Raw genomic sequence first — 27,223 nt, forward strand, 5'->3', positions numbered from 1 at the left:
CTCCGAATGCCCCCAAAATTCATGATCCAGATCCAGGATCCAGGATCATGATCCATGATCCAGGGGCAAAGATTGCCCTCAAGATTTTGATTGTTTTCTTTTTATTCAATTAATTTTATTTCCATTTCCATCTCAGTAGCACCTACAAGCTGGTTGGCAGAAGAAGACGAAGAAGAACACACTCTCTCACACACACACACACACACACACAAACAACACACTCACACAAACAGAAGAACAACACACTCACACAAACAGAAGAACAACACACTCACACAAACAGAAGAACAACACACTCACACAAACAGAAGAACAACACACTCACACGAACAGAAGAACAACACACTCACACAAACAGAAGAACAACACACTCACACGAACAGAAGAACAACACACTCACACAAACAGAAGAACAACACACTCACACAAACAGAAGAACAACACACTCACACGAACAGAAGAACAACACACTCACACAAACAGAAGAACAACACACTCACACAAACAGAAGAACAACACACTCACACAAACAGAAGAACAACACACTCACACAAACAGTGCTGTTGTTCACACAAGGCATGGGGGTTCCTAACCTTTTTTGGCTTGTTGTGACCCCACTTGGACGTTCCAAAAATGTATGGACCCCCCGGACGGTAAAGCTTTGGTACAACATTGGTAATATCATTAGTGACCTCATCCGTGACATTATCAGTAACATCATCATTGATGTCTCATGTAACAGTATGCTAACTTTTTTGCTCAGAATTCTGACTTTAATCGGAGAATTCTGACTTTTTTCTCAGAATTCTGACTTTTTTCCTCATAATCCTGACTTAAACTCAGAACCTTATTGCACTCATCAGTCATCAGCACTAATTAGTTACTTTTTGTGCCCCCAAAATGTTGTAAATGCCCCCACTTTTTAGACAATGGGAGCAAAAGTTGCCCCAAAATATTTTTACATTTCCTACACTGTCTTCAACTGACTTGATGAGATGGGTATTTTTTGCAGTGTAGGACTGTCCCAGAAACGCAACGTGAGCTAAAGTCACCTGTAGGGGTGGGACAAAATATCAATACTCACGGTATCGCGATATTTCCACTTGCGATACATTATCGATACACTGGCACCAAGTATCGATATGTTTATTTAAAAAAAGATTTTTTTTAAATAAACAGGCTAAAATATTATGCTGTGTGTGGTAGTTGAAACATAGTTTCAAGTTGACGTTTATTTATGTTTGTAGTTGAAACAAAAACATAAATACTGTAGGCTACATGAATGGAAATGTTTGATCATTAATATCTACTTTTAGAAATTATATAGGTAGGTAGGTTATATAGGTTTTCTTGTTTTAATAATAATAATAAAAAGACTTAATGTGTAACTTTTCCTCCGTGGTATCGAAAATGGTATGAGTGAGTGAATGAACTCTGAGAGAGTTCATGTCAATTCTGCTAATAAATACATAATCCCTGCTTCTTGCCTTTTAGGGGTATTTTTTTCTTTTCAGTTACACAGATATCGTGATGTATCGTAGGTTAAATTTCTTCCAATATATCGATTATCGCAGAATCGCTGTATCGTGATAATATCGTTATCGAGGGCCAAGTATCGTGACCATATCGTATCGTGAGTTACTCCACGATTCCCACCCCTAGTCACCTGGTCAGCACAGTGCAACTCCAGGTCACCTCCATGGTGTAAAAACAGGGTCTGGGACCCGCCACCTCCCCCCTCTATTTAAGACAAGGAGTTCTTTCTTAACCCTGCAGTTCAGTCTCACTGTTCACTGAGCACCTTCAGCTCCGGAGAGGTGGCAACCTAAACAAGGCTCCATTGAGAGACACTAACCAACTCTAGAAATTCCCTGTGAAATTAATTACAGGAGCACTGATCGCAAAGATCTGTCTGGGAGAAGGGAAAAAATGCAGTTATTTTGGTTGTTTGCCACTCCCTTCCCCAAAGCCCCAGAACTAGACTTGTAGTCTTTTTCCAGACTCATTATTAGAATTCATTAATAATAAACTAAATAAAACCAAATTAATTTCAAATCAACAACACCTCCAAAAACAAACCAAACAAAAAAGAGACAAAAAACAAACCCCAAACAAACAACAAAGAGCTTAGAGAGATTGGATTGGCTGTCTGGCTGGAGACTGCAGGGTAAATATTGGCTGAGCCGCCTGAGTGTGGTTCTGTGTGTGTGTGTGTGTGTGTGTGTGTGTGTGTGTGTGTGTGTGTGTGTGTGTGTGTGTGTGTGTGTTTGTGAGGATGATGCGATGTGTGTGTGTGCTTGTGCCTGTGTGTGCTCTTGCTTGTCTGTGTGTGAGAGAGAAAGTCAACAAGTAGCTGTGTGTGTGTGTGTGTGTGTGTGTGTGTGTGTGTGTGTGTGTGTGTGTGTGTGTGTGTGTGTGTGTGTGTGTGTGTGTGTGTGTGTGTGCGCGCGCGTGCGTGTTTGGCCTAAGGTAGTTGACAGATGACCCTGCTGCCACCTACACACTAACACCACTCATACACAGGATTACAGCTGAGGCCGTTTCCATGCGTCTGGCTGGCTGGCCGGGCTGCAGTGCAGGCTAACTGTTACACGTCACACACACACACACACACACACACACACACACACACACACACACACACACACACAGACAGGTTAACTGTTACACACGCACACACACAAATACAGACAGGCTAACTGTTACACACGCACACACACAAATACAGACAGGCTAACTGTTACACACGCACACACACAAATACAGACAGGCTAACTGTTACACTTAGACACACACACACACACACACACACACACACACACACACACACAGGCTAATTGTTGCACACACACAAATACAGACAGGCTAACTGTTACACTAAAGCCGTTTTCCCACATGCGCTTTGTACCGCTAAATGACCGGAACGTGGTCTAATGCCTGCATGTGAGAAAGTCGTCGTGCCGGTATAAGCGCGACCCCGTCGTCCCCGACATTTCACCAGTTTCGAGCCAGTCAGAAGAGCGGTATGCTCTTAAGGGGACGCAAGTGGAAACGGGTCCAGTCATTTTCCGCGACAGCGGTCCTTCAATCATGGGCGAGGTGTAGCCTACACACGTTGCTTAATGTTCCAGCGGGCATAATCTAATCATTCGCGCACATTAAAGCAAACTGGCGAAATTATCTTGTGATAGCCTAATAAGAGCAGTATGTCAGCTTGCTGATTTCCGAAGGCAACCCCGGACACATCAAACGAAGCCAGTCTGTAAAAAGTGCTTCAACGCGACGCAGGTGAATGGATAAACATCGAACCAGCAACTATTTCTCTCAGACACGGATCCCAACTTCTTCAAAGTGCATCATCTAATCATTCGCGCACATCAAAGCAAACTACTTCCACATTTCGCTTCGTGCATTTGCTTTCTCTACATACATACAAGCGTTGAGCAGCTTGCAAGCCTCTGCCATTCTCGCTGTGTCTGTCCTGTGTGGCTGCTGCTCTCGAGCAGAGAGGGGAGGGGGTAAATCGGCTGTGTTTATTACGCTGGCGGCTTGACGCTGCTCTTAAGTCAAACGAGTGTGATTTATTGTGTGACAACTGACAAGCGAACTTATTTCGAGTTTTGCCGACCCCCCAAATAAGCTCCCCCCTCCCCCCGCCCCCCAACATACAGGCAAATTCGCTGATAGATTCCCACATGCGCGAGCCGAAGTGTGAAGGGAAATGTCCGATATTGACTTACAGGTAATTTTCCGGTACGCATGTGGGAAAACGGCTTTAAGCCTAAAGCTGTTTTCACACATACAGACAGGGAAATTACCTGTAAATCAAGACTGGCTATTTCCCGGAATTTCCCTTCACACCTGAGGACTCACATGTGTGAAAATAGCAGCGAAAATACTTGTATTTGGGGGGGGGGGGGGGGGGGGCACTGCAGGGGAGTGATGTGTGCACTTGGATGGGGAATCGTCCTTATTTTGGGGGTCGGCAAAACTCTGATGGTGAAATAAGTTGTTTGCTTGTCACACAATAAATCACACTCGTTTGACTTAAGAGGGCATGTTGTATCCTTCACATTCGCTAACCAGTCTTTGAACTGAAATCTTTAAAGAAGTTGGGATCCCTGTCTGAGAGAAATAGCCTGGCTGGTTCGATGTTTATCCGTTCAGCTGCATCGCATTGAAGCACTTTTTACAGACTGGCTTCGTTTGATGTGTCCGGGCTTGCCTTCGCTGTCAGCAACGTAAGCAAAATACTTCCACATTTCGCTTCGTGCATTTGCTTTCTCTACAAGCGTTGGGCGGCTTCAGACTCTAACAAGCCGCTGCCATTTTCGCTGTGTCTGTCCTGTGTCGGGCTGCTGCTGCGGACTGAAGGACTGGCCAGAGAGCGAGCAGAGAGGGGAGGGGGGGAAATCGGCACGCCCACACATGAAGCAGACATACCGCTCTTGTGACAACCTCCAAAGTGGTGAAATGTCCGCGATGACGGGGTCGCGCTTATACCGGAAAACAACTTTCACACACGAAGGCATTACACTGCTTTCTGGTCATTTCCCGGTATAAAGCGCATGTGTGAAAACGGCTACACACACACACACACACACACACAGGCTAACTGTTACACACACACACACACACAGGCTAACTGTTACACACACACACACACACACACACACACACACAAACAGCCACTCAAGTCCGTAACACATGGACCCAAGCATTACCCCCTGAGCCTAAAAAAATATGTACCGGTAAGTATGCTGCAATGATGATAATGAAACAAAAACTACTGTACTGAAGCTACACTGCAAAATGTTTCTATATAGGTGAATTAACAAGTTGTATCTTCTTGAATCAATTGACAATTTTAGGAGAAAAACCAACTAGTTTCAAGAAATGTCGCAAGTTTATTTTTAATCAGAAACAAGTGAAACTATCTGACACCACTGACAGATTTTCCCCTTCTTTAAGAGAGACAGGATTAGTCCATACTAAAGATTAAATAACTTGTCAGTACCGTAAATTCCGGACTATAAGACGCACCGGTCTATAAGCCGCACCTTCAAAGGTGACTATTTTTTTCTTCTATAAGCCGCACCGGACTATAAGCCGCGGGTGTTTTGATGTTTAATTACCATATGAAAGGCTTCGTGCACAGAGGGGATTGTCGGGAAATAGATGGCTGTTTGGGGAAGCTCCCATTTATTAACATTTCAACAAAACAAAAGTCAGGTCACTAATCCCCAGACAAAATCACACATTGTGGTATTTTTTGTTTTTTTTTACAGTGCACACAGTGTCCGCGGTGTGGTGAAAAGAGGGCAAGAGAGGAAATTAAAACAGAAGTGGATTTATAGTTAGAAAGAGTGCTAAAGAAGAGAGAATTCCGTTTTTTATTTTTTTATTTTAGTTACTCACAGTACTATTGACCAGTCCAACTCAAAAGATATTCGGCAGTTTCACTTTGAGCTCTTGTTCCGCCGCTGTCCATCAATGGTTATGACGAGTCTCGCTGGGTACAGTACGCCAAAGCGATATCCATTGACTCGATGATGCTGTTGTATGTTGCGCGTTTCTGTTGCACCAACGCGGACGGTGAGGGGCTTCTTCCCCGCAGCCTGGAGGATGAGTTGACGGTCGGGCCAGCGGAGTAGGCAGATGAAGATGGCCCTCGGTGGCAGGCCGGGGTCTGGACGTGGCCGAGGCGCCCGGTGTGCGGGAGAAAGGAGGAGGAGGAGAAACCGCCACCTCCACAGCCAGCCACCTCACACACCCCAACTGTTTAATAGTGCCCGGCTCGCATGCCTCTCGGTCGGCTGGCCGGACAATATGCACCCCGCTGCAGCAGGCAGCAGCAGCTTCGGGAGGTTTTCTCACTGTGTTCGGGACTTCGGCTCTAACTCGGCCAGATGGCTGGACACGAGTGAAACTCTTCACGGTTGCATTATTTTCTTTAGTGAGTGAGTGGATGGACTTCTGCACGTTTTCAAACTTGTTTTCAAGCTGCTCAAAACCTCTGAGCGATGTCGGACTTAATCGATAGTGTTTCACGGAGTAAAAGTTTAGCCCAAGCGGTGTATCTCCAGCCTCCAGCAGGTGAGTCATTTCCTCATTCATGGCGTGATTGCTTCGTCTTTTTCTTTCTGCTTACCTGTGTTGTGTTATGTTATGTTATGTTATGTTGTTAAAAGAGGGCAAGAGAGGAAATTAAAACAGAAGTGGATTTATAGTTAGAAAGAGTGCTAAAAAAGAGAGATTTTTTTTTTTTTTTGGAAAAAATCCATAGATAAGACGCACCGTTATATAAGCCGCAGGGGGCAAAAAAGGCCAAAAAACGGGAAAAAAGCCGCGGCTTATAGTCCGGAATTTACGGTAGTTATCCTTGAGATTTCTGGCAGTGGCACTGTACCAGCCTATGGTGATTTATAGGGGTGCACCGATCACGTTTTTTTGCCACCGATCACCGATCGCCTATGGGAAATATCTGCCCAACCGATCATCGACCGATCACCGATCACGATATATAAACTCCTCAAAAAAAGTTTGGAAACGTTATTTTAGGTTCGATTATTTCTCCCCTTTAATAATACCAATTGGCATTGTATTTTATATCGTTGGAAAGCCTGATTAGTGATAGGGCTTTTTTGTATTTGTTTTTTTTTTGTATTTCTAATATAAAAAAATATCGGCAATCAGCCGAAATATCGGCAATCAGCCGATCGCATATTTGAGGTCAAAATCGGCCGATACAGATTGCTTGCCGATCGATCGGTGCACCCCTAGTGATTTACACTGCAAACACTACATTCATACAAAATAGTATATGTTCCAACAAAATTAGATTTAAAACAACAACAAATGTCAGCAGAAAAAGCTCAGAGTAAGCAAACTGTAAAACACAACGCCTCTTCTGTGAGAGAGGACATGGCTACAGGGCGTGATCTACACAAGTGTACAACCAGACTATATAATCCAATCTAGTGGTGTTTGGCCTCAGGCCTCTGACTGTAACACCACAGCCAAGAGAGAACTGCACTACACGATGCATCCAAACACAGTCACAGCTAGAGTCAAACTCAGTAAGAGCCATGTTCATTCAACTCGAAGTGAACCGGAGGCGAATGCAATAGCGCGAGCGTCGGAGACTCAAACAAATCTTGTCTGAGATGACAGGGTTGAGAGGCGGACCACAAGCCGCACAATGCCAGGTGTCGATGATTTGATTTGACAATTATGGGCACTGGCTTTGGCATTGGCCAATCATGACCTGTTCCACCCCCAAATCGAGTGGGATTCAGCGTGTTGTCGTGCTACGCGAGTGGGATCCGCGGAGTACCAGGCAGCCAGCTGCTTCGTGCGGAGCGAGCGGACAATCCGATGCATGGGTGCTGCCCGCCCGCCTGGAATCTCCGAGGGGCGACCCCTGACAACCAGGCTCTCAAGCCTTTATCGCTATTGCTGTAAATACGATATTCCTGGAATTTTAACGAGCCAGTTACATTTCTTTGCATTCTTAGACATTACCGTTTTGGTTTTTTGTTCATGTTTCATACAATTGGCCAAGTTAGTAGTTCGTTTATGGGATAGGAATTCTGCCAGATGACAGGCACTAGGCGCCATTTTCTCTTTCTCTTTGGAAGAGAAAATTATCCTGAAATGAAGATTTGATTGACAGCTGCCATGTCGTGATATGATTGGTTGAAATGGGGTAGAAATTTGATAGTACTAGGTGACGTCAGCAAACTGTACATTACTGTTATCAATGAAATCTTGAAAAATGAACTTTTGATGTGAAAAAGTGTGAAAAACTAAAGAAATTAGATTTTTGTGATTTTTTTTGCATACATTATTAAATAGGTGCACTGCATACCCAGGTATTTGAACTAAAAGAAAAGAAAAGTCATTTTTGGGTTCAGCTCGACTTTAAGCAATATCACACTCGAGGTCGTGCTGTTGTTGGCTTATATCGTCACGGCTGTGATTCGGTCGTAGAATCAATATTAGCCAACAACAGCACGACCTCGAGTGTGATATTGCTTTTATACAACAGTTGTACAGCATAAACAAAGCTATTCAAGTAATAATAGCATTTTTGTCAAGTAATTTGCGACAACTGATGATTTCTGTCTATTATTCCTCCGCCAACAAAAACTGTTCCCCCAGGATTGCACTAGTGTTAGTTACCAAGCAAGCAGAAACAGTAATATTTCCAACCAGTGAGAGGCAGCAATGTCCCGCAAGGCATCTAGTCTGCTGCAAAGCTATTAGAAGCAGCAGAAGAAGCTCGGCCGATAGCTTGCTAACAGATTAGCACTAGTATTTTAGCAAACTATCAGAAACAGCGTTATCTTTATGATGTTTTAGACACACGTAACTCTATAGAGCCCCGTTGTAAGGTCAGTTGATCAAAATAACGCATATTTTGAAAACGGTTTTACTTAGTGGAGTAAATCAACAGCTAACAGGCTGGAGAAGGCTCACACCATGGATGTATTACAGTCAATGATTTAGAGCTGTGAAGCAGAGTGATATACACACCAGTGTTTCCCATACATAAAGGAATTTGTGGCGGGCCGCCACAATAATATTTGGACCGCCACAATAAGATGTTGACCAAAAAAAAAAAAAAAAAAAAAAAAATTTTTTTTTTTTTTTTACAGTGCACCTGAACGCAACATGCAAGATATCCGCTGAATAAGTGTCCAATAAATGTTCATGTCATTCTGGCCAATACTTCTGTTATAGCATTTCAGTCTGGAATATGGAATATCTTTCAATAATCTATGATTTAGCTGCTAAATTGTCAAATACCGCCATCTGCTCGCTACCCAGGCACTTATGTACTTAACCCAACTAACTTAACCTAACTAACTATCCGGTGTGCACAACACTGTCAGCCTAAACTCCGGCTGACACCCCAAAAACCTACAATCCGCTACAGAAAAATGTATATTGTTTGTTTATTAACTGGCCCCTCGCCTTCTATCATTTCACGAATGAAATGCAAGTTGAGTATCCCTGACCTATAGGGAGAAATTTAGTTTGTCATTGTAAACCCACAGCACAGTAATGATGACATGTTCTTCATAGATCTAGCCTTTTAATTTTGCTCTTAAGCTTTCTCAAAGTACACCAAATTCATGCATTTTACTTTAAAATGTTTAAAAAAATCTCGCGGGGGGGGATGCCCCCGCACCCCCCTAAGGGGGTCTGCGGTCCCCCACCACAAATTCTCAAAATCCTGTGGGAAACACTGCACACAGTCAAGCGCCAGTGCTGTTATCGTGAAATATCAGCACTGCTAGGATCCCTCTTGTCCAATCAAATTGCTCGGCCTCTATTCACCTTATGTTGCCATGCCCACTTTTTTTTACTCTGTAGCATAGGCTGCTGAGGCTGCCTTTTAATTTGCGTTTTAATTTACCAGTTCCTGGCATAATGAAAAATCTCGGTTCAGACATTTTGCATGGAATCAAACCGGTTCCGGCTCGTACACCGGACCGGAACGGTAAAACCGGATATCGACCCATGCCTACCGCCCACTCAGAGAGAAAAAGACAGACCACCCGCTCAGAGAGAGAAAAAGACAGACCGCCCACTCAGAGAGAGAAAAAGGCAGACCGCCCGCTCAGAGCGAAAAAGACAGACCACCGGCTCAGAGAGAGAAAAAGACAGACCGCCCACTCAGAGAGAGAAAAAGACAGACCACCCGCTCAGAGAGAGAAAAAGACAGACCGCCCGCTCAGAGAGAGAAAAAGGCAGACCGCCCCGCTCAGAGCGAAAAAGACAGACCACCGGCTCAGAGAGAGAAAAAGACAGACCACCCGCTCAGAGCGAAAAAGACAGACCGCCCGCTCAGAGAGAGAAAAAGACAGACCACCGGCTCAGAGAGAGAAAGACAGACCACCGGCTCAGAGAGAGAAAGACAGACCACCCGCTCAGAGAGAGAAAAAGACAGACCACCGGCTCAGAGAGAGAAAAAGACAGACCACCGGCTCAGAGAGAGAAAAAGACAGACCACCGGCTCAGAGAGAAAAAGACAGACCACCGGCTCAGAGAGAAAAAGACAGACCACCGGCTCAGAGAGAGAAAAAGACAGACCACCGGCTCAGAGAGAGAAAAAGACAGACCACCCGCTCAGAGAGAGAAAAAGACAGACCACCCGCTCAGAGAGAAAAAGACAGACCACCGGCTCAGAGAGAGAAAAAGACAGACCACCGGCTCAGAGAGAGAAAAAGACAGACCACCGGCTCAGAGAGAAAAAGACAGACCACCGGCTCAGAGAGAAAAAGACAGACCACCGGCTCAGAGAGAGAAAAAGACAGACCACCCGCTCAGAGAGAAAAAGACAGACCACCGGCTCAGAGAGAAAAAGACAGACCACCCGCTCAGAGAGAAAAAGACAGACCACCCGCTCAGAGAGAAAAAGACAGACCACCCGCTAAGAGAGAAAAAGACAGACTTGCTCTTTTCTTCAACCAGAGAAATCATCAAAGCATGAGCTACATTATTCAGCCTTGCCGAGTCTGCATGACAACACAGCCGACAAACAAGAGCTCTTTTCAAACCACACTGCCACTACAGTACAGTAAAGTACACTACTACACTACAGTACACTAAAGTACACTACTACACTACAGTACACTAAAGTACACTACTACACTACAGTACACTAAAGTACACTAAAGTACACTACTACACTACAGTACACTACTACACTACAGTACACTAAAGTACAGTAAAGTACACTACTACACTACAGTACACTAAAGTACACTACTACACTACAGTACACTAAAGTACACTACTACACTACAGTACACTAAAGTACACTACTACACGAAAGTACACTACTACACTACAGTACACTAAAGTACAGTAAAGTACACTACTACACTACAGTACACTACTACACTACAGTACAGTAAAGTACACTACTACACTACAGTACACTAAAGTACACTACTACACTACAGTACACTAAAGTACACTACTACACTAAAGTACAGTAAAGTACACTACTACACTACAGTACACTACTACACTACAGTACAGTAAAGTACACTACTACACTACAGTACACCAAAGTACACTACTACACTACAGTACACTACAGTACACTACTACACTACAGTACACTAAAGTACACTACTACACTACAGTACACTACAGTACACTACTACACTACAGTACACTAAAGTACACTAAAGTACAGTACTACACTACAGTACACTAAAGTACACTACAGTACACTAAAGTACAGTACTACACTACAGTACACTAAAGTACACTAAAGTACAGTACTACACTACAGTACGCTACAGTACACTACTACACTACAGTACACTAAAGTACATTAAAGTACAGTACTACACTACACTAAAGTACAGTACTACACTACAGTACACTACAGTACACTACAGTACACTACAGTACACTAAAGTACACTACTACACTACAGTACAGTACAGTACACTAAAGTACACTACTACACTACAGTACACTACAAGTACACTACTACACTACAGTACACTAAAGTACACTACAGTACACTAAAGTACAGTACTACACTACAGTACACTAAAGTACACTACTACACTACCCTACACTAAAGTACAGTATTACACTAGTACACTAAAGTACAGTATTACACTACAGTACACTAAAGTACACTACTACACTACAGTACACTACTACACTACAGTACACTACAGTACACTACTACACTACAGTACACTAAAGTACAGTACTACACTACAGTACACTAAAGTACAGTACTACACTACAGTACACTAAAGTACACTACAGTACACTACAGTACACTACTACACTACAGTACACTAAAGTACAGTACTACACTACAGTACACTACAGTACACTACTACACTACAGTACACTGAAGTACAGTACTACACTACAGTACACTACAGTACACTACAGTACACTACAGTACACTACTACACTACAGTACACTAAAGTACAGTACTACACTACAGTACACTACAGTACACTACAGTACACTACAGTACACTACAGTACACTAAAGTACAGTACTACACTACAGTACACTAAAGTACACTACTACACTACAGTAGGACACAGCTATTTCAAACCACTTGTGAATCGAGCTCCCTCCAACTATTGAGACATTCAGATGTGGTAAAATGCATTGGAAATGGCAGGCCAGCATGTATTCAAAAGCATCAAACACACGCATATTCTTCTGAGACGCACTGACTGCACAGATGAATTTGCAGGAAAAGAAAACTGCATTTCACTGCATGTAACGATTACATTCATTTGACACAATTTTTTGTGTCACTGCTAAGTTCTCTATGTCCGTCTGGTAAAGCGGTCAGTTTAGAAGTCTGCTAAGTTCTCTATGTCCGTCTGGTAAAGCGGTCAGTTTAGAAGTCTGCTAAGTTCCCTATGTCCGTCTGGTAAAGCGGTCAGTTTAGAATTCTGCTAAGTTCTCTATGTCCGATTATCCGTCTGGTAAAGCGGTCAGTTTAGAAGTCTGCTAAGTTCTCTATGTCCGTCTGGTAAAGCGGTCAGTTTAGAAGTCTGCTAAGTTCTCTATGTCCGTCTGGTAAAGCGGTCAGTTTAGAAGTCTGCTAAGTTCTCTATGTCCGTCTGGTAAAGCGGTCAGTTTAGAAGTCTGCTAAGTTCTCTATGTCCGATTGTCCGTCTGGTAAAGCGGTCAGTTTAGAAGTCTGCTAAGTTCTCTATGTCCGTCTGGTAAAGCGGTCAGTTTAGAAGTCTGCTAAGTTCTCTATGTCCGTCTGGTAATGCGGTCAGTTTAGAAGTCTGCTAAGTTCTCTATGTGCGTCTGGTAAACCGGTCAGTTTAGAATTCTGCTAAGTTCTCTATGTGCGTCTGGTAAAGCGGTCAGTTTAGAAGTCTCCTAAGTTCTCTATGTGCGTCTGGTAAATCGGTCAGTTTAGAAGTCTGCTAAGTTCTCTATGTGCATCTGGTAAAGCGGTCAGTTTAGAAGTCTGCTAAGTTCTTTATGTGCGTCTGGTAAAGCGGTCCGTTTAGAAGTCTGCTAAGTTCTCTATGTGCGTCTGGTAAACCGGTCAGTTTAGAAGTCTGCAGCAGTTTGGATAAATGAGATTCTACCGTATTATCCAATAGAGTCTCTCTCTGCGCTGTAACAGTGTGTGGCTGTGGATGCATGAATTCATGCCTGGATATGTGTGCGTATGTGTATCATTATATGTGTGCGTGTGTCTTTCCTGGCCACCAACACATGATGATGCCACAGAAAACGAATGTGGAACAGCAGTCAGTCTACCAGACACACACACACGCACGTGCACACACACACACACACACACACACACACACACACACACGTGCGCGCGCACAAACACACAGGCACAGACACACACTTCTTGGTTACAATGTGGCGTCAGTGCATCCATGCCCTGCTGCCAAATCTAAATCTAATATCCTGCGTTCACCTCACGTTGCCCAGGCCTGGCCTCAGCCCCAATGGAAATTACACATCACTGTAACTCTGTCCGTCTGTCTGTCTGTAAGTCTGTCTGTCTGTCTGTCTGTCTGTCTGTCTGTCTGTCTGTCTGTCTGTCTGTCTGTCTGTGTGTCTGCATGTCTGCCTGTCAATATGTTTGCCTGTCTGGCTATGGATCTGTCGATCTGTCTGTCTGTCTGTCTGTCTGTCTGTCTGTCTGTCTGCCTGCCTCTCGGTTTATATCTCTGTCTGTACATGTCTGGGTGGCTGGTTATGAATCTACCCACCTGTCTGCATTATGTATCCGACTCTTCGTTTCCCCAGCCGTCTGCCTGTTTATTTGCCTTTGTCTGCCTGCATATCTGTCAGCCTGGTTATGTATGCTGTCTGTGTATCTGTCCGCCTCTGCATTTCTACCTGTCTGGCTGCTTGTGTTCCTCTTGTCTGCCTGCTTTCTGAGCACTCTGCTCCCGTCATAAAGACGAACATCTGCAGTGGATCCAGCAGGCAGCAGCATTAGGGCAGAGCTGATAATGATAGTTTTTATCTGGGCTACTCAGAAGGCAGACAGACATAACATACCATTCCACCGTTTCCTGTCTGCGCTGACAGGCAAACTATTTAACCCTCTGTGGTGATCCCTCACAGCATATCCACAGCTAGGATGGGCTAGGGCTAACGCTCTCACAATCAAGGTTAAAGAACAAAAATAATACCATCATGACAGGAAACTTGTGCAAAAAGCAAAGCAGGAAACTTGAGACGTGAGGGGAAAATAGCTGTGGCAAAAAGAATGGAAGAGCCCGAGTGGAAAAAACTGAAGAAAAAGCTGCAATACATCTTAGAAGGGCAACGTAGGCTACTGTACACATATTACAGCAAAACGACATGCCTCTACAATACAAATATTATCGAAATACCATAGCGATACCGTATGAGATAATAAAATACCATGAAGTAAGATAAGGTCACTGTTGAGCACCGTAGCCAGGTCCCAATAACAATGTTATATAGGATGCCATAGGAGGTCAAAAATACCACGAAGTATGATAGGGTCACCACAAACTCTTGTGTGCCGCAGACACTAAATGAATAAATACAAATACCATTCAGTCCTATACGGTCACTGCAAACTCACTATTGAGTAGCACATACTGTTAAGTCCCTTATAGGAATAGGCTATTAGTATCATGAATTTTCGTTATTTAACTGCAAAATGCGTTTACCATTGGAGCTAACGTGAACGTAAATAAGTCTGATTTGCTGCCCTTCTGTTGTTCCACTGGTGAGTGCTCATAAAACGGATTAGGCAGCAACTGTCCTGGCTGGCAGGTTTTTACAGTCAGCAGAAAGCCAACTAACGTTCTGGTACTCACATATCTCCATGCCCTGTGGCTGGGAAGCGGTGCAGTTGCAGGAGCAGGTGACATTGGGGTTCCCGGGGCCGCCAGGGGCCGTTAGGTTTTGCATGGGGCTGGGCAGACCGGGACACCGCTCCGCCGCCGGGGAGAGAGCCACAGCCACCGCCACCGTCGGGGCCCCCCGACGGGAAAACAACAAAAAACTTCCAGGCGGCGGCAGCACAGTCCGCCGCTACGAGTAAATCCCGACAGTTTAGCGCTTCGTCTCCTCGTTTCTCTCACGCCATGTTTCTCTCGGAGCGGTTCAGTTCGGACAGCGAGGCGAGGAGAGCCAGGCGAGGGAGAGATTTGGGGATGAGCCGCTGGTTTCCTCTCGCTAACGCATTGTACAGTTTTTCCGTCCCTTCCTCCGCCGCTGAGAACAGTTGTCCTTCCTACACTACAGCAGAACAGACACAGCGGACCGAAGCCCCGCCCATCCGCGAGACTGACAGCAGCTCCGTCCAATCACAAAGTTCCGGAGGCGGGCCAGGCAGCGGGAGAGAGAGGGGCTGCCTTCAAGTGCTGTCGGAAATGTCATTATTACAAGTTTAGCGAGCCAACAAAGTGGTACAATGCCGACTAGACGACTAGACTGGGAATGTCTCAATTTTCTATGAAGTAGCCTAGTAAGGTTGTGCTCCCACCATTAAGCTTTTGAAATAGTAGAAGAGCAGCATGAACCACAGTTTATGCTGATAAAATGAATATGAATGAGTATGAGTTGAATTGCCATAATAATGTCAGCAGCGCTCTGTTCAGCTGGTGATTGTATTGATTTGTTTTCATTGTAAATTAGACATGGATCCCATAAACAAACACTAGATACATGGATGCATAATTGCATGCATATTGCAAGTTGCTCTCCATTTTGTTTGTTTCTCCATTATCCTTTCCTGCACGAGTCTTATACCCTGTTCAAGACAACTCGGACCACCGGAAAAAAGTTGTTTCCGACCTGTAAAAAGTGAATTGAACGGTTGTCCAGGTCAGAATTACAGCTCGGAAATTCGGGAATCATCCAGAGCTCCGCTTTGTCCGAGTTGACGTCATAGCCACATCAAAATGGTGACTTGTATCGTTAATGGTAATCACAGAATTATTATAAAGATGTTTGATGTCTCAATTATTTAATGTTAACGTTATGTGTTTGTGTCATCTATGTTTCACTCTGATTAGAGCAATATGTGAAATTCAGCATTCGGTTAGCATTGTTAGCTAGGTAGCTACAATGCTACACGGGTTGCTTATATAGCCTGTGTTTGGCTTCCCCCGCCCCCGAGTGGGAAGTGCAGTGTGAACGCAAATATGTCCTAGTAATAATGTTCTGAGTGTATCTTTTAAAACCACTACTGCCTGCTGTAAATCAATTTGCCCTTCTGGGACATTAATAAACTTGAACTTGAACTTGAACTTGAACTTGAGGCGGAGGTTCCGTGTTGAAACTTACGGCGGTCCGAGTTGTCATGAATGTGGTATTACAGTATGTGATTTAGCCAAACAGCATAATGTTTGTCTTATACAGCTACTGATAGCATTGTCAAACCTGGAAATGTCTTTAAATTGGTTTTAAAAAAATTGGCTGGGGGCTCTGTTTTGAAAATGCATATGTTGTCTGATGTCAATAATGAATATTCATGAAGGGTATTGCATAAATTAGCTGCTGAATCCATTTATAGGCTAATCAGCAAGCTGACTATTCATAATGTTAGCCAGTAATTTATACAATTGAGTGCTGTTCCCATTCAGCAAACTAGGGTTTCTTCCAATAGGGTGAATGATAGTTAAGTTCAGGGTGTCAAATGCTTTTGGAAATATAGTTAAGAGCTGAACAACACAATAAAGTAGGAAATATGACTGGGAAAGCTGGGAAATTTTACTTGATTTGTCAAAAATGTCTGAGGGCTAAATGCTTTAGAAAAGGTTTTGTATTCAACAGCTTTTGGTTGATAAAAAAATAAAATGTCAACTACATGCCTCATGCCCATTTTCTCCTCTTCATTCTACTGCTGCAGTACAAAGTTAGCCTGGCTCCAGACCTTCGACGCCACGCCCACCACACAGTTGTGAATTTGGCCCTTCTTGGTCTGGAATCGCCATGTGCAAACGCCTTTTCTCTGGTTGAAAATCCAATGACGGCCACTGATTGGCTAACGCTGTTGTCAGTCATGCACAACAGAAACAGCTGTGGCCAAAGCTAACGTGTCCTATAATGTGGATTCTAGTCATAGGTTGATGTTGCCGCACGGACCGGTTTATGTGACGGTGACGGACATGTAACTTCCCGGTCAAACTACTGATATTCTGCTCTCCATCTCGTCATTATGTGATCTTAGAGTTATAACAGTTATTACACAACATAACATAGCTAGCTAATGCTAGCCAGCTTCTCCACGTTAAGCAGCCAAATTTGGCTGACTTTGTACTTTTCGTTTTAACTAACGTCTTATTAGTTACTGCAGTATAGGATAAGACTTAGCCTACATTAAAACGACAAAGTCGGCCGACTTTAGCTGCTTACGCAGAGGAGCTGGCTAGCATTAGCTAGCTACGTTAGCTTGTGCTTGTGACTAGCAAGACTGCTGCGGCTGCCTTGCCGATTGGTTAGGGAAGACCGAAGCCCACCCCCTCATAGAAATGCTCTGAAGTGAGCGTGATCTCAGACGAAAAGGCAATGAGTTTATGAATTGACAATGCAGTTTGAATATCAGGCTAGTACAAAGTAGCTCTACGCCACCTGATATAAAAAATAAAGGAACAACTATTGTTACAGGGTCCATGACAAAGTGCCACGAGATTAATAATTTACACCTTCAGGAGCTTACGAGGAGCACTTGAAGGCAGCAAGTGAGAGAGGTGATGGGATAGGAGTGTGTGTACGAGGAGCACTTGAAGGCAGCAAGTAAGAGAGGATGGGATAGGGGTGTGTGTGTGTGTGTGTGTGTGTGTGTGTGTGTGTGTGTGTGTGTGTGTGTGTGTGTGTGTGTGTGTGTGTGTGCGTGTGTGTGTGTGTGTGTGTGTGTGTGTGTGTGTGTGTGTGTGTGTGTGTGTGTGTGTGGTTGGGTGGGTGGGGGATTGGGGGGGTGACGGACCTGACTCAGAGCTAGCAGACGGCCGGGTCATGGTTGACAATGGCTGTGGGAGAGGAGAGCAGAGGCGGAGGGGAGGGAGGGACAGGGCTGCTGGGTCTGGTGTGTTATTTGGGGAGGGAGGGGAGGGGAGAGCGCTTCGAGTTTCACTCCCTCATTACAGCGGCCCGCAGCCAATGGAGACGGCTCTTTGAAGGGGCTAACCTTGAGGTGACCCCCCGCACTGGTCTTGTGGTTCAGGAGCACATGTGCAGCAGAGAGGCTAGACCCCCCCCCCCCCCCACCAGCCCTCCACCCATCCACACACACACGCATAGACATACACACAGACACAGATCCCCTCTCACCCTAACCAATAGTACTAACACCCCACCGCTCCACCCCCCCCTCCCCCAACACACTCTAGCGCAAGACCGTCTGCAGTCTATAAATAAACTAGGCTGTTCAAATCTGAGAGCGAGACTTGACTGTCACTCTAGACCGGCGGGGGGCCAAGCTGGGGTCCAGGGACCCCCAACAGTCATTGAGGAGGTTGCAGGGGGTCCTCCAGCAAAATTCACTTTTGTCTGAGGCTAGGACAGTGAGAGAATGATACAGGAACAACTGTTCCGCTCAGAGGTTACACTCTCCTCACCAACAGGCTACAGACAGTTGTTTTCCACCAAATCATGTATAACAACACAATTCTCAGATAGCAGTCCATGAGAGAAAATCAGATTGATCGGTTATTCAGAAAAAACATCAGCACCTAAAAACTAAAAATACAACCAATGAAATAAAATAACAAAATGGGAAAAGCAAAGATAGATGTCCTGCATCAAGTGCCACATCACTAGTCAACATATACATCCAATCATGTCCTGCATCAAGTGCCACATTACTAGTCAACATATACATCCAATCATGATGTCCTGCATCAAGTGCCACATTACTAGTCAACATATACATCCAATCATGATGTCCTGCATCAAGTGCCACATCACTAGTCAACATATACATCCAATCATGTCCTGCATCAAGTGCCACATCACTAGTCAACATATACATCCAATCATGTCCTGCATCAAGTGCCACATCACTAGTCAACATATACATCCAATCATGTCCTGCATCAAGTGCCACATTACTAGTCAACATATACATCCAATCATGTCCTGCATCAAGTGCCACATCACTAGTCAACATATAGATCCAATCATGATGTCCTGCATCAAGTGCCACATTACTAGTCAACATATACATCCAATCATGATGCCCTGCATCAAGTGCCACATCACTAGTCAACATATACATCCAATCATGATGTCCTGCATTAAGTGCCACATTACTAGTCAACATATACATCCAATCATGATGTCCTTCATCAAGTGCCACATCACTAGTCAACATATACATCCAATCATGGTGTCCTGCATCAAGTGCCACATCACTAGTCAACATATACATCCAATCATGATGTCCTGCATCAAGTGCCACATCACTAGTCAACATATACATCCAATCATGATGCCCTGCATCAAGTGCCACATCACTAGTCAACATATACATCCAATCATGATGTCCTGCATTAAGTGCCACATTACTAGTCAACATATACATCCAATCATGATGTCCTTCATCAAGTGCCACATCACTAGTCAACATATACATCCAATCATGGTGTCCTGCATCAAGTGCCACATCACTAGTCAACATATACATCCAATCATGATGTCCTGCATCAAGTGCCACATCACTAGTCAACATATACATCCAATCATGGTGTCGTGCATCAAGTGCCACATCACTAGTCAACATATACATCCAATCATGATGTCCTGCATCAAGTGCCACATCACTAGTCAACATATACATCCAATCATGATGTCCTGCATCAAGTGCCACATTACTAGTCAACATATACATCCAATCATGATGTCCTGCATCAAGTGCCACATTACTAGTCAACATATATATCCAATCATGATGTCCTGCATCAAGTGTCACATCACTAGTCAACATATACATCCAATCATGATGTCCTGCATCAAGTGCCACATCACTAGTCAACATATACATCCAATCATGATGTCCTGCATCAAGTTCCACATCGCTAGTCAACATATACATCCAATCATGATGTCCTGCATCAAGTGCCACATCACTAGTCAACATATACATCCAATCATGATGTCCTGCATTAAGTGCCACATTACTAGTCAACATATACATCCAATCATGATGTCCTTCATCAAGTGCCACATCACTAGTCAACATATACATCCAATCATGGTGTCCTGCATCAAGTGCCACATCACTAGTCAACATATACATCCAATCATGATGTCCTGCATCAAGTGCCACATTAGTCAACATATACATCCAATCATGATGTCCTGCATCAAGTGCCACATTACTAGTCAACATATATATCCAATCATGATGTCCTGCATCAAGTGTCACATTAGTCAACATATACCGTAAATTCCGGACTATAAGCCGCACCTTTTTTCCCGTTTTTTGGCCTTTTTTGGCCCCTGCGGCTTATATAACGGTGCGGCTTATCTATGGATTTTTTCAAAAAAAAAAAAAAAAAAAAAAAAATCTCTCTTTTTTAGCACTCTTTCTAACTATAAATCCTATATAACTATAATAAGTTTTAATTTCCTCTCTTGCCCTCTTTTCACCACACTGTATGACACTGTATGACACTGTGTGCACTGTAAAAAACAACACAGGTGGTGTTGTGTTATGTTGTTTTGTTGAAATGTTAATAAATGGGAGCTTCCTCTACAATCCCCTCTGTGCATGAACCCTTACATATGGTAATTAAACATTAAAACACCAAAAAAAAAAAAAAAAAAAAAAAAAAAATACCATTAAAACACCCGCGGCTTATAGTCCGGTGCGGCTTATATAAGAAAAAAATAGTCAACTTTGAAGGTGCGGCTTATACACCGGTGCGCCTTATAGTCCGGAATTTACGGTACATCCAATCATGATGTCCTGCATCAAGTGCCACATTACTAGTCAACATATACATCCAATCATGATGTCCTGCATCAAGTGCCACATTACTAGTCAACATATACATCCAATCATGATGTCCTGCATCAAGTGCCACATTACTAGTCAATTATCATGATACAGGTTGATGGTCTACCTGCCGGGCATTGCTGCCTGACGCACCTCCACCAGTGCCTTTTGTGCTGGTGTGCTCCTATGAACACCTCTGAGGGCCTATGCGGGTCATCAGCTGGGGACCACCAATCATGGATATTTTGCTCCTTTAACCCCAGTACATCTCATGGTGGTGGAGCGATGGCAGGGATCTCTCCCTGCCACCCCCTGCTGAAGCCTTAGGTGTTGCTTGGCCCCCAACTCCTATGCTTCCTCCTTAGCCACAGCCAAAAACTGCCTTTCTCCGCCTCCTCGGCCAGCTCTCTTACGGCTTTCCGATGCCCCGATCCTGTGCATCCCATGTCGCGGAGTAGGCGAACAGTTGAGGAACCAACAAAGCCCCTACACCCCACTTCAACGGGACACGTGACGGCTTTCCAGCCAGCCTCCCTGCACTCCGCTGCCAGGTCTGCATATTTGGAGTGCTTCCTCTCGTTGGCGGCCTCCATCCCCTCCTCCCACGGGACAGTAAGCTCAACAAGCAGGATGGTCTTGCGAGCCTCTGACCACATGACGAGGTCGGGTCGGAGTGATGTTTCCACAACCTCCCTGGGGAACTGGAGTCGTTTTCCGAGGTCAACCCTCATGGTCCAGTCACTGCCAGGTGAGAGGAGCCTTGCTGCTTCCTGTTGGCGCGGGGGTTTGATGTTCTCTCCAGCCCTCGCAAACTGGATGGGATGTCTCGCTGGAGCGGAAGGTCTGCTGTTTGCCTCCTGTCTGCATGACTCTGCCACCTCTGCCAGCTTCCTCAGCACCAGGTCGTGTCGCCACCTGTAGCGGCCTTGGGACAATGCTGTCTTGCAGCCTGACAGGATATGCTGGAGGCTAGCATTGCTGGTATCGCAAAGGGGACAGGTCTCTTCAGCACCGAACCATTGGTGGAGGTTTCGGGGACAAGATAGGGTGTCATAGGTTGCTCTAATCAGGAAGCTGAGCCTAGCTTGGGGGGTCTTCCACAGATCAGGCCATGACATGGGCCTGTCTGTGACTCCTTCCCATGACGTCCAGCGCCCTTGCCGGCTCTGAGACACCGCTTTGATGTTAAGGCGTTCCTGCTCTGTCCTTGCCACTTCCGCCACCACCATGGCTCTCCGCTCTTCCTTGGAGGCCTTTGACCAGAACAAGGGGGTCTCACCCCTCCCTAGGCCTGCTCGCCCCTCCTGGACTCTGCCGACTACTTCGCGGTGCTTCAGCCTGCTGATTGCCATGTCGACCTCTTCCTGGGCTTTCCACTTCCTTCCCGTTCTTATCTGGGTCCCTGCTGCTCTCACCAGCTGGTCGGTGGATTCCCTCAGCTCAAGCACCATCCGAGCCTTCTCCTGCTTGTATCCCAAGCTGATGGATAGCAGTGGCAGCTGTAGCGTGTTCCTACCGAAGAGGCCCACGTCTGCTAAGCATCTCGGCAACCCCAGCCACTTCCTGATGAACGAGTTAGCCAGGCTGTCCAACTTGCCTGCCACTGAGGAGGGGACTTCGCTCATCTTCAGAGGCCACATCACCCTTTGGTACAGTATGAACTGGTAACACCATACTTTGAGTTTGCCGGGGAGCTGGCTCTGATTGATCCTGGCCAGGCCATCTGCGAGCTGCTTCCTCACTGTGTCCCCATCTGCCTGTCAGAGAGCTCTGCTGTGTAGGTTCGCCCAAGGCTACGGATGGGTTGACTCGCCAGCAACGGGATCTCCTCACCGCCTGCGACAAAGGTGGTATGGTCGCTTCTGATCCCTTTCCTGAGAGACAGACTGCGCGATTTGGAGGGCTTGATCTTCATCCTTGCCCATCCCACAAGCTCGTCGATCCTCTTCAGCAGTCTTGATGTACATGCTGCTGTCTGGAGAATGGTGGTGATGTCGTCCATGTAGCCTCTCACTGGTGGTAGCCTTTGACCTGATGGTAGTTTCACTCCTCCAACCATCTTCCGTGCCCCTATGAGGATGATCTCGAAGGCTGCAACAAACAGGATGGGAGAGATCGAGCATCCCATGGCAATGCCGACTTCCAGCTGTTGCCAGCCTGTGGTGGGTGCAGCACATCTGGAGGTTTTCTGGAGGTTTTCAAAGTACTTGGTTACCAGGGCTCCAATGCAGGCAGGGATGTAGAAGAAGTCCAAGGCATACTCAATGAGTTGGTGGGGGATGGACCCGTACGCGTTGGCAAGGTCGAGCCACACTACGTGCAGGTCCCCTCTCTCTCTTTTCGCCCTCTGGATCTGCTCCCATATAACTGCAGAGTGTTCCACACAGCCTGGGAAGCCTGGCACGCCTGCCTTCTGGCAGCTGGTGTCGATGTATCCGTTGCTTGTGAGGTAGCTGGTCAACCGCTTGGCTAGGATGGAAAAGAAAATCTTCCCCTCAACATTCAGGAGAGCGATACTCCTGAACTGGCCAATGGTGTTGGAGATTCCTTCAGGATGAAAACTGTGACAGCTCTTTGCCACTCTGACGGTATGACTTGCTTCTTCCAAGCCACTCTCAGAAGGTTCCACAGGTGTCTCAGAACCCCTGGGCAGTACTTGTACAGTTTGTATGGTATCCCGTTGGGGCCTGGGGCTGAGGCTGCTCTTGCTTTCCGGACAACATCTGCTACCTCGCTGAGCTTGGGAAGAGCAGCGTTGAACGGGAAGGCTGGGGGAGCTGGGCGAGGAACGTACCCTGGGGATCCTAGTGGAGTTGACTTCTTTGGGTCACTATACTGCTCCCTGATGTGATCTTCCAGCTCAGATTTTGTAATCTCCAGCTTCCCGCTTCTCTTGTCCTCCAGCAGTTGTCTTGCGTGTTTGAAGGGATTTTTGAAGAAGTTACTCCTCTCTTTTTCCTTCCGCTTCCTGCGTTTGCGGATGCGCTCTGCCCTCCGTAGGCTGGCAAGATTTTTCCTCACCTCCTCCCACAGTGGCCTCAGGCCCTGCTTCTCCTCTATGCTTGCCTTCCTCCACTGCTTTCGGAGCTGGCGTCGCCTCTTCACCAACTGTTCAATCTCTCTCTCCCTCCTCCCCTTCTGCATTGGGCCTGATCTCTGCTTTCCAGCCATCACTCCGAACCTGTCTCTGCATTCCTCGTGCAAGATGTCTCCAATGCGGTTCAGCTTGCTTTCCACCTGGCCACGTAGTGAGTGCTCCAGGATGACACTGAGGTCCTTGTCCAGCTGCTGCCAAACTGCCACCTCCTTTGCTTTTGGCCATTTGATCGGCTGCCTCCGCCCAGGTTCTTTCCTCTCTGTTCTCTGGCCTGGCTCCTGGTTGTTGGCATTCGTTGGTGTTCTCGGCATGTTTTCATCTGTGCCACTCTCAGAAGCATTGGTGTCCACCAAAGGGCCTCCTCTGTCCTCCACCTGCCTTCCCTCAGCAACGTTGGATCCCTCAGCACTGTGGTTAGCAACCTGGCTTTGGGTTCTGCTTGTCTGACCTGCGGTTGCAGTGCAATGTTCCTGCTGGCCTCCCTCTACACACTTTTTCCTTCCCGGGTGGATCCGTAGCCCTCTGAAAGTGGTCACCTTCTCCCACCCACACCTGCATCTTCTCATTATCCTAGAATCTTTGTCTGTGTCCATTCCAGTCGTTACCAAGAAATCTGTTCATTTTACATATACATCCAATCATGATGTCCTGCATCAAGTGCCACATTACTACTCAACATATACGTACATCCAATCATGTACGTTTTTTTTACGACTTTCAATCAATTCCTCACTCCTCCAAGAGTGAATTGACACCAGAGGAGGTAAAAGAAAAAGACGCATGACCCTGACACCATTTAAAAACAGCTGACAGCTGTCATAATCTTATTGAGGTAACACATTGAGGGGCTGCAGTCTTGTCAGGTAAAGTAGCAATTGAAACACAGATTTTTTTTTTTGCCTTGATGTAAGGTCACTCTCACATCCTCAGACAGACACACACACACACACACACACACACACACACACACACACACACACACACATACATACACATGCACACACACACAGTCTGTCTGCAGCGTCAATTGAGTCACACTCTCTCAGACACACGCGTGTGCACACACACACACACACACACACACACACACACACACACACACACACAGTCTGTCTGCAGCGTCAATTGAGTCCCCCGGGGAGTAGGCAGGGTGACACCACTAACAGAGCAGAGCAGACCAGACAGCCAGCAGACAGATAAATACTAGGCACTGCTGAATACCAAATGCACTCTAGTCTCCCAGCTCCCCGACCATCCCCCCTGCCTGTGCCTGCAGTCTGCACACACAGCGCCCTCTCTCTCTCTCTCTCTCTCTCTCTCTCTCTCTCCTGCTTGGGGAACGTCTGTCTCTGCGTCTTTGAGGAATACTAACTTGAGGTTGATAGGTTTAGCATGCTCTGTATGTGTGTGTGTGTCTATTTTAGGAATGCTAACTTCAGAGGGGGGCTGCTTACGCAGGGTTTCCTGCATATTAGCGAGTTCACAGCAGACAGCTGTTTTTCTTGTTTTGTGACCGTTTCTATCAAAATGTGATATATTCGTGGTGGGAAAATGGGAAATATGATAGGATTTTTCCTTGAATGAGGTGCTTTAATACTAACAGCAGGTGGTGTTTATACAGGAAACAACACAAAACCAGCACTATTAGTGACTCTGCCACCAAAGCCTCTTTTGAAGCCAGCGGAAACTGTGATGTGTGTGTGTGTGTGTGTGTGTGTGTGTGTGTGTGTGTGTGTGTGTGTGTGTGTGTGTGTGTGTGTGTGTGTGCATGCGTGCGTGCATGTGGGTGTGTCTATATGCATAATTCAAGATTACAAACTTTAAAAGGTTTCCTGCCTATACTACCACTGCAGGCATATGCGGCAGCCAGATGGTGTAACACATAAAAAAACAACACAGTCTCACTCAAAGGCATATTTTCATGAAAAATATTCTCTTGCCAGTAATAGATGCTTACATTTTTTGGATTGAGATGTTTGTCATGAGCGACATCAGGGACATGATCAGCACGATAGTAAAAAAGCAGGAAAAAGTGAATCTGTATTAAGAGTGAATGGGAGGTGACCCCCCCCCCCCCCCCCCCAAATCTGATCCCCTCCCCTTGACACCCAGGAGAAGTTCTCCATCTAGGCTTGTGGTGCTGAAGGGGAGGCTGCTTCACAGTGCCATCTTGTGGGTGAAGCTAGGAAAGGACTGTTTCATGCAGCAAACCTGAGCCATCCCAAGCAAGGAATGGGGGGGGGGGGGGGGGGGTAATCTGTTCCACTTCTCTGGTGTCTGCTTCAGTTCTCCTCTCCTCTCCTCTCTTCTCCTCTCCTCTCATCTCTCACTCTATTACTTCTGAAATGAAATCCCTCTCCCGGGCACAAGTTAAGCTTTGAATCAATTATGCCCTGTCTTCATCAAAAATCACAAGGGATCACGGAGGAGGACGCAGGGAAAAGGAAAGCATCCCATCCTACCCTTACTTCATACAGATTTGCTCTGTTCTTGTACAGAGACTATGAGGCTAAGAACATGCTCTGAATTCCCACTCTCAGCAGAAATTTGCCACACATCCTAGTGTGCAGTTTGAAAAAGGAGAGCGCAGATACCATCCATTCCTAAACGGGGAATTCTTCTTGCTCGGACGTGACTGACATTTACCATGTGATAAGGGACAATAAGATAAGATAAAGCAACTAGCACAGACAGGCTACAGATGATTGAGGCTACCAAAGCACCAAGTAAGTGCATGAAAAGAATGTAAATCCACACGATGCCACTGCAAGAACTCTAGCAAAAACTTCCCTGCATTAATACTGCAGAGAGAGAGAGAGAGAGAGAGAGGGAGGGAGGGAGGGAGAGAGAGAGAGAAAGAGAGAGAGAGAGAGTGAAAGAGTGTTTGTTCAGGCATCGACTATTATAGCTACACGTCTTCAGCGGAGCGCTAAGTAATAGAAAGGCCACTCCAGACAGTGAGATTGCAGAGTAGCGAGCTGCGTTCAATAAAAACGTCTGGCATGCCACAGCATATTTGCTGCTTCCTGCCCTTGTCTGGCTGCACCACCGTGTCATATCCTGTCCGCACAGGTGCACCAGCTGTCTGGCTTCCCGCCCCTGTCATTTCAACATCACCCCTCCCCGCCTCTCTCACTGCCGCAGGCTC

General features: G+C 45.7%; 1 protein-coding gene across 1 annotated transcript in view; it reads right to left on the bottom strand.

Moving 5' to 3' along the window:
* LOC310785956 (low-density lipoprotein receptor class A domain-containing protein 4-like) overlaps positions 1-14,944 on the bottom strand; it is a gene marked incomplete at both ends in the record, with an annotated part of 84,762 nt that extends 69,818 nt beyond the window's left edge. Inside the window, one exon of the mRNA XM_083647137.1 lies at positions 14,851-14,944. Within this exon, the coding sequence (XP_083503263.1) occupies positions 14,851-14,944 (94 nt within the window). The remainder of the gene's footprint in view (positions 1-14,850) is intronic.
* Between the last annotated feature and the right edge of the window lie 12,279 nt (positions 14,945-27,223).

Source organism: Poromitra crassiceps, assembly GCF_964638095.1.
Source record: "Poromitra crassiceps genome assembly, chromosome: 1".
Lineage (NCBI taxonomy): Eukaryota > Metazoa > Chordata > Actinopteri > Beryciformes > Melamphaidae > Poromitra > Poromitra crassiceps.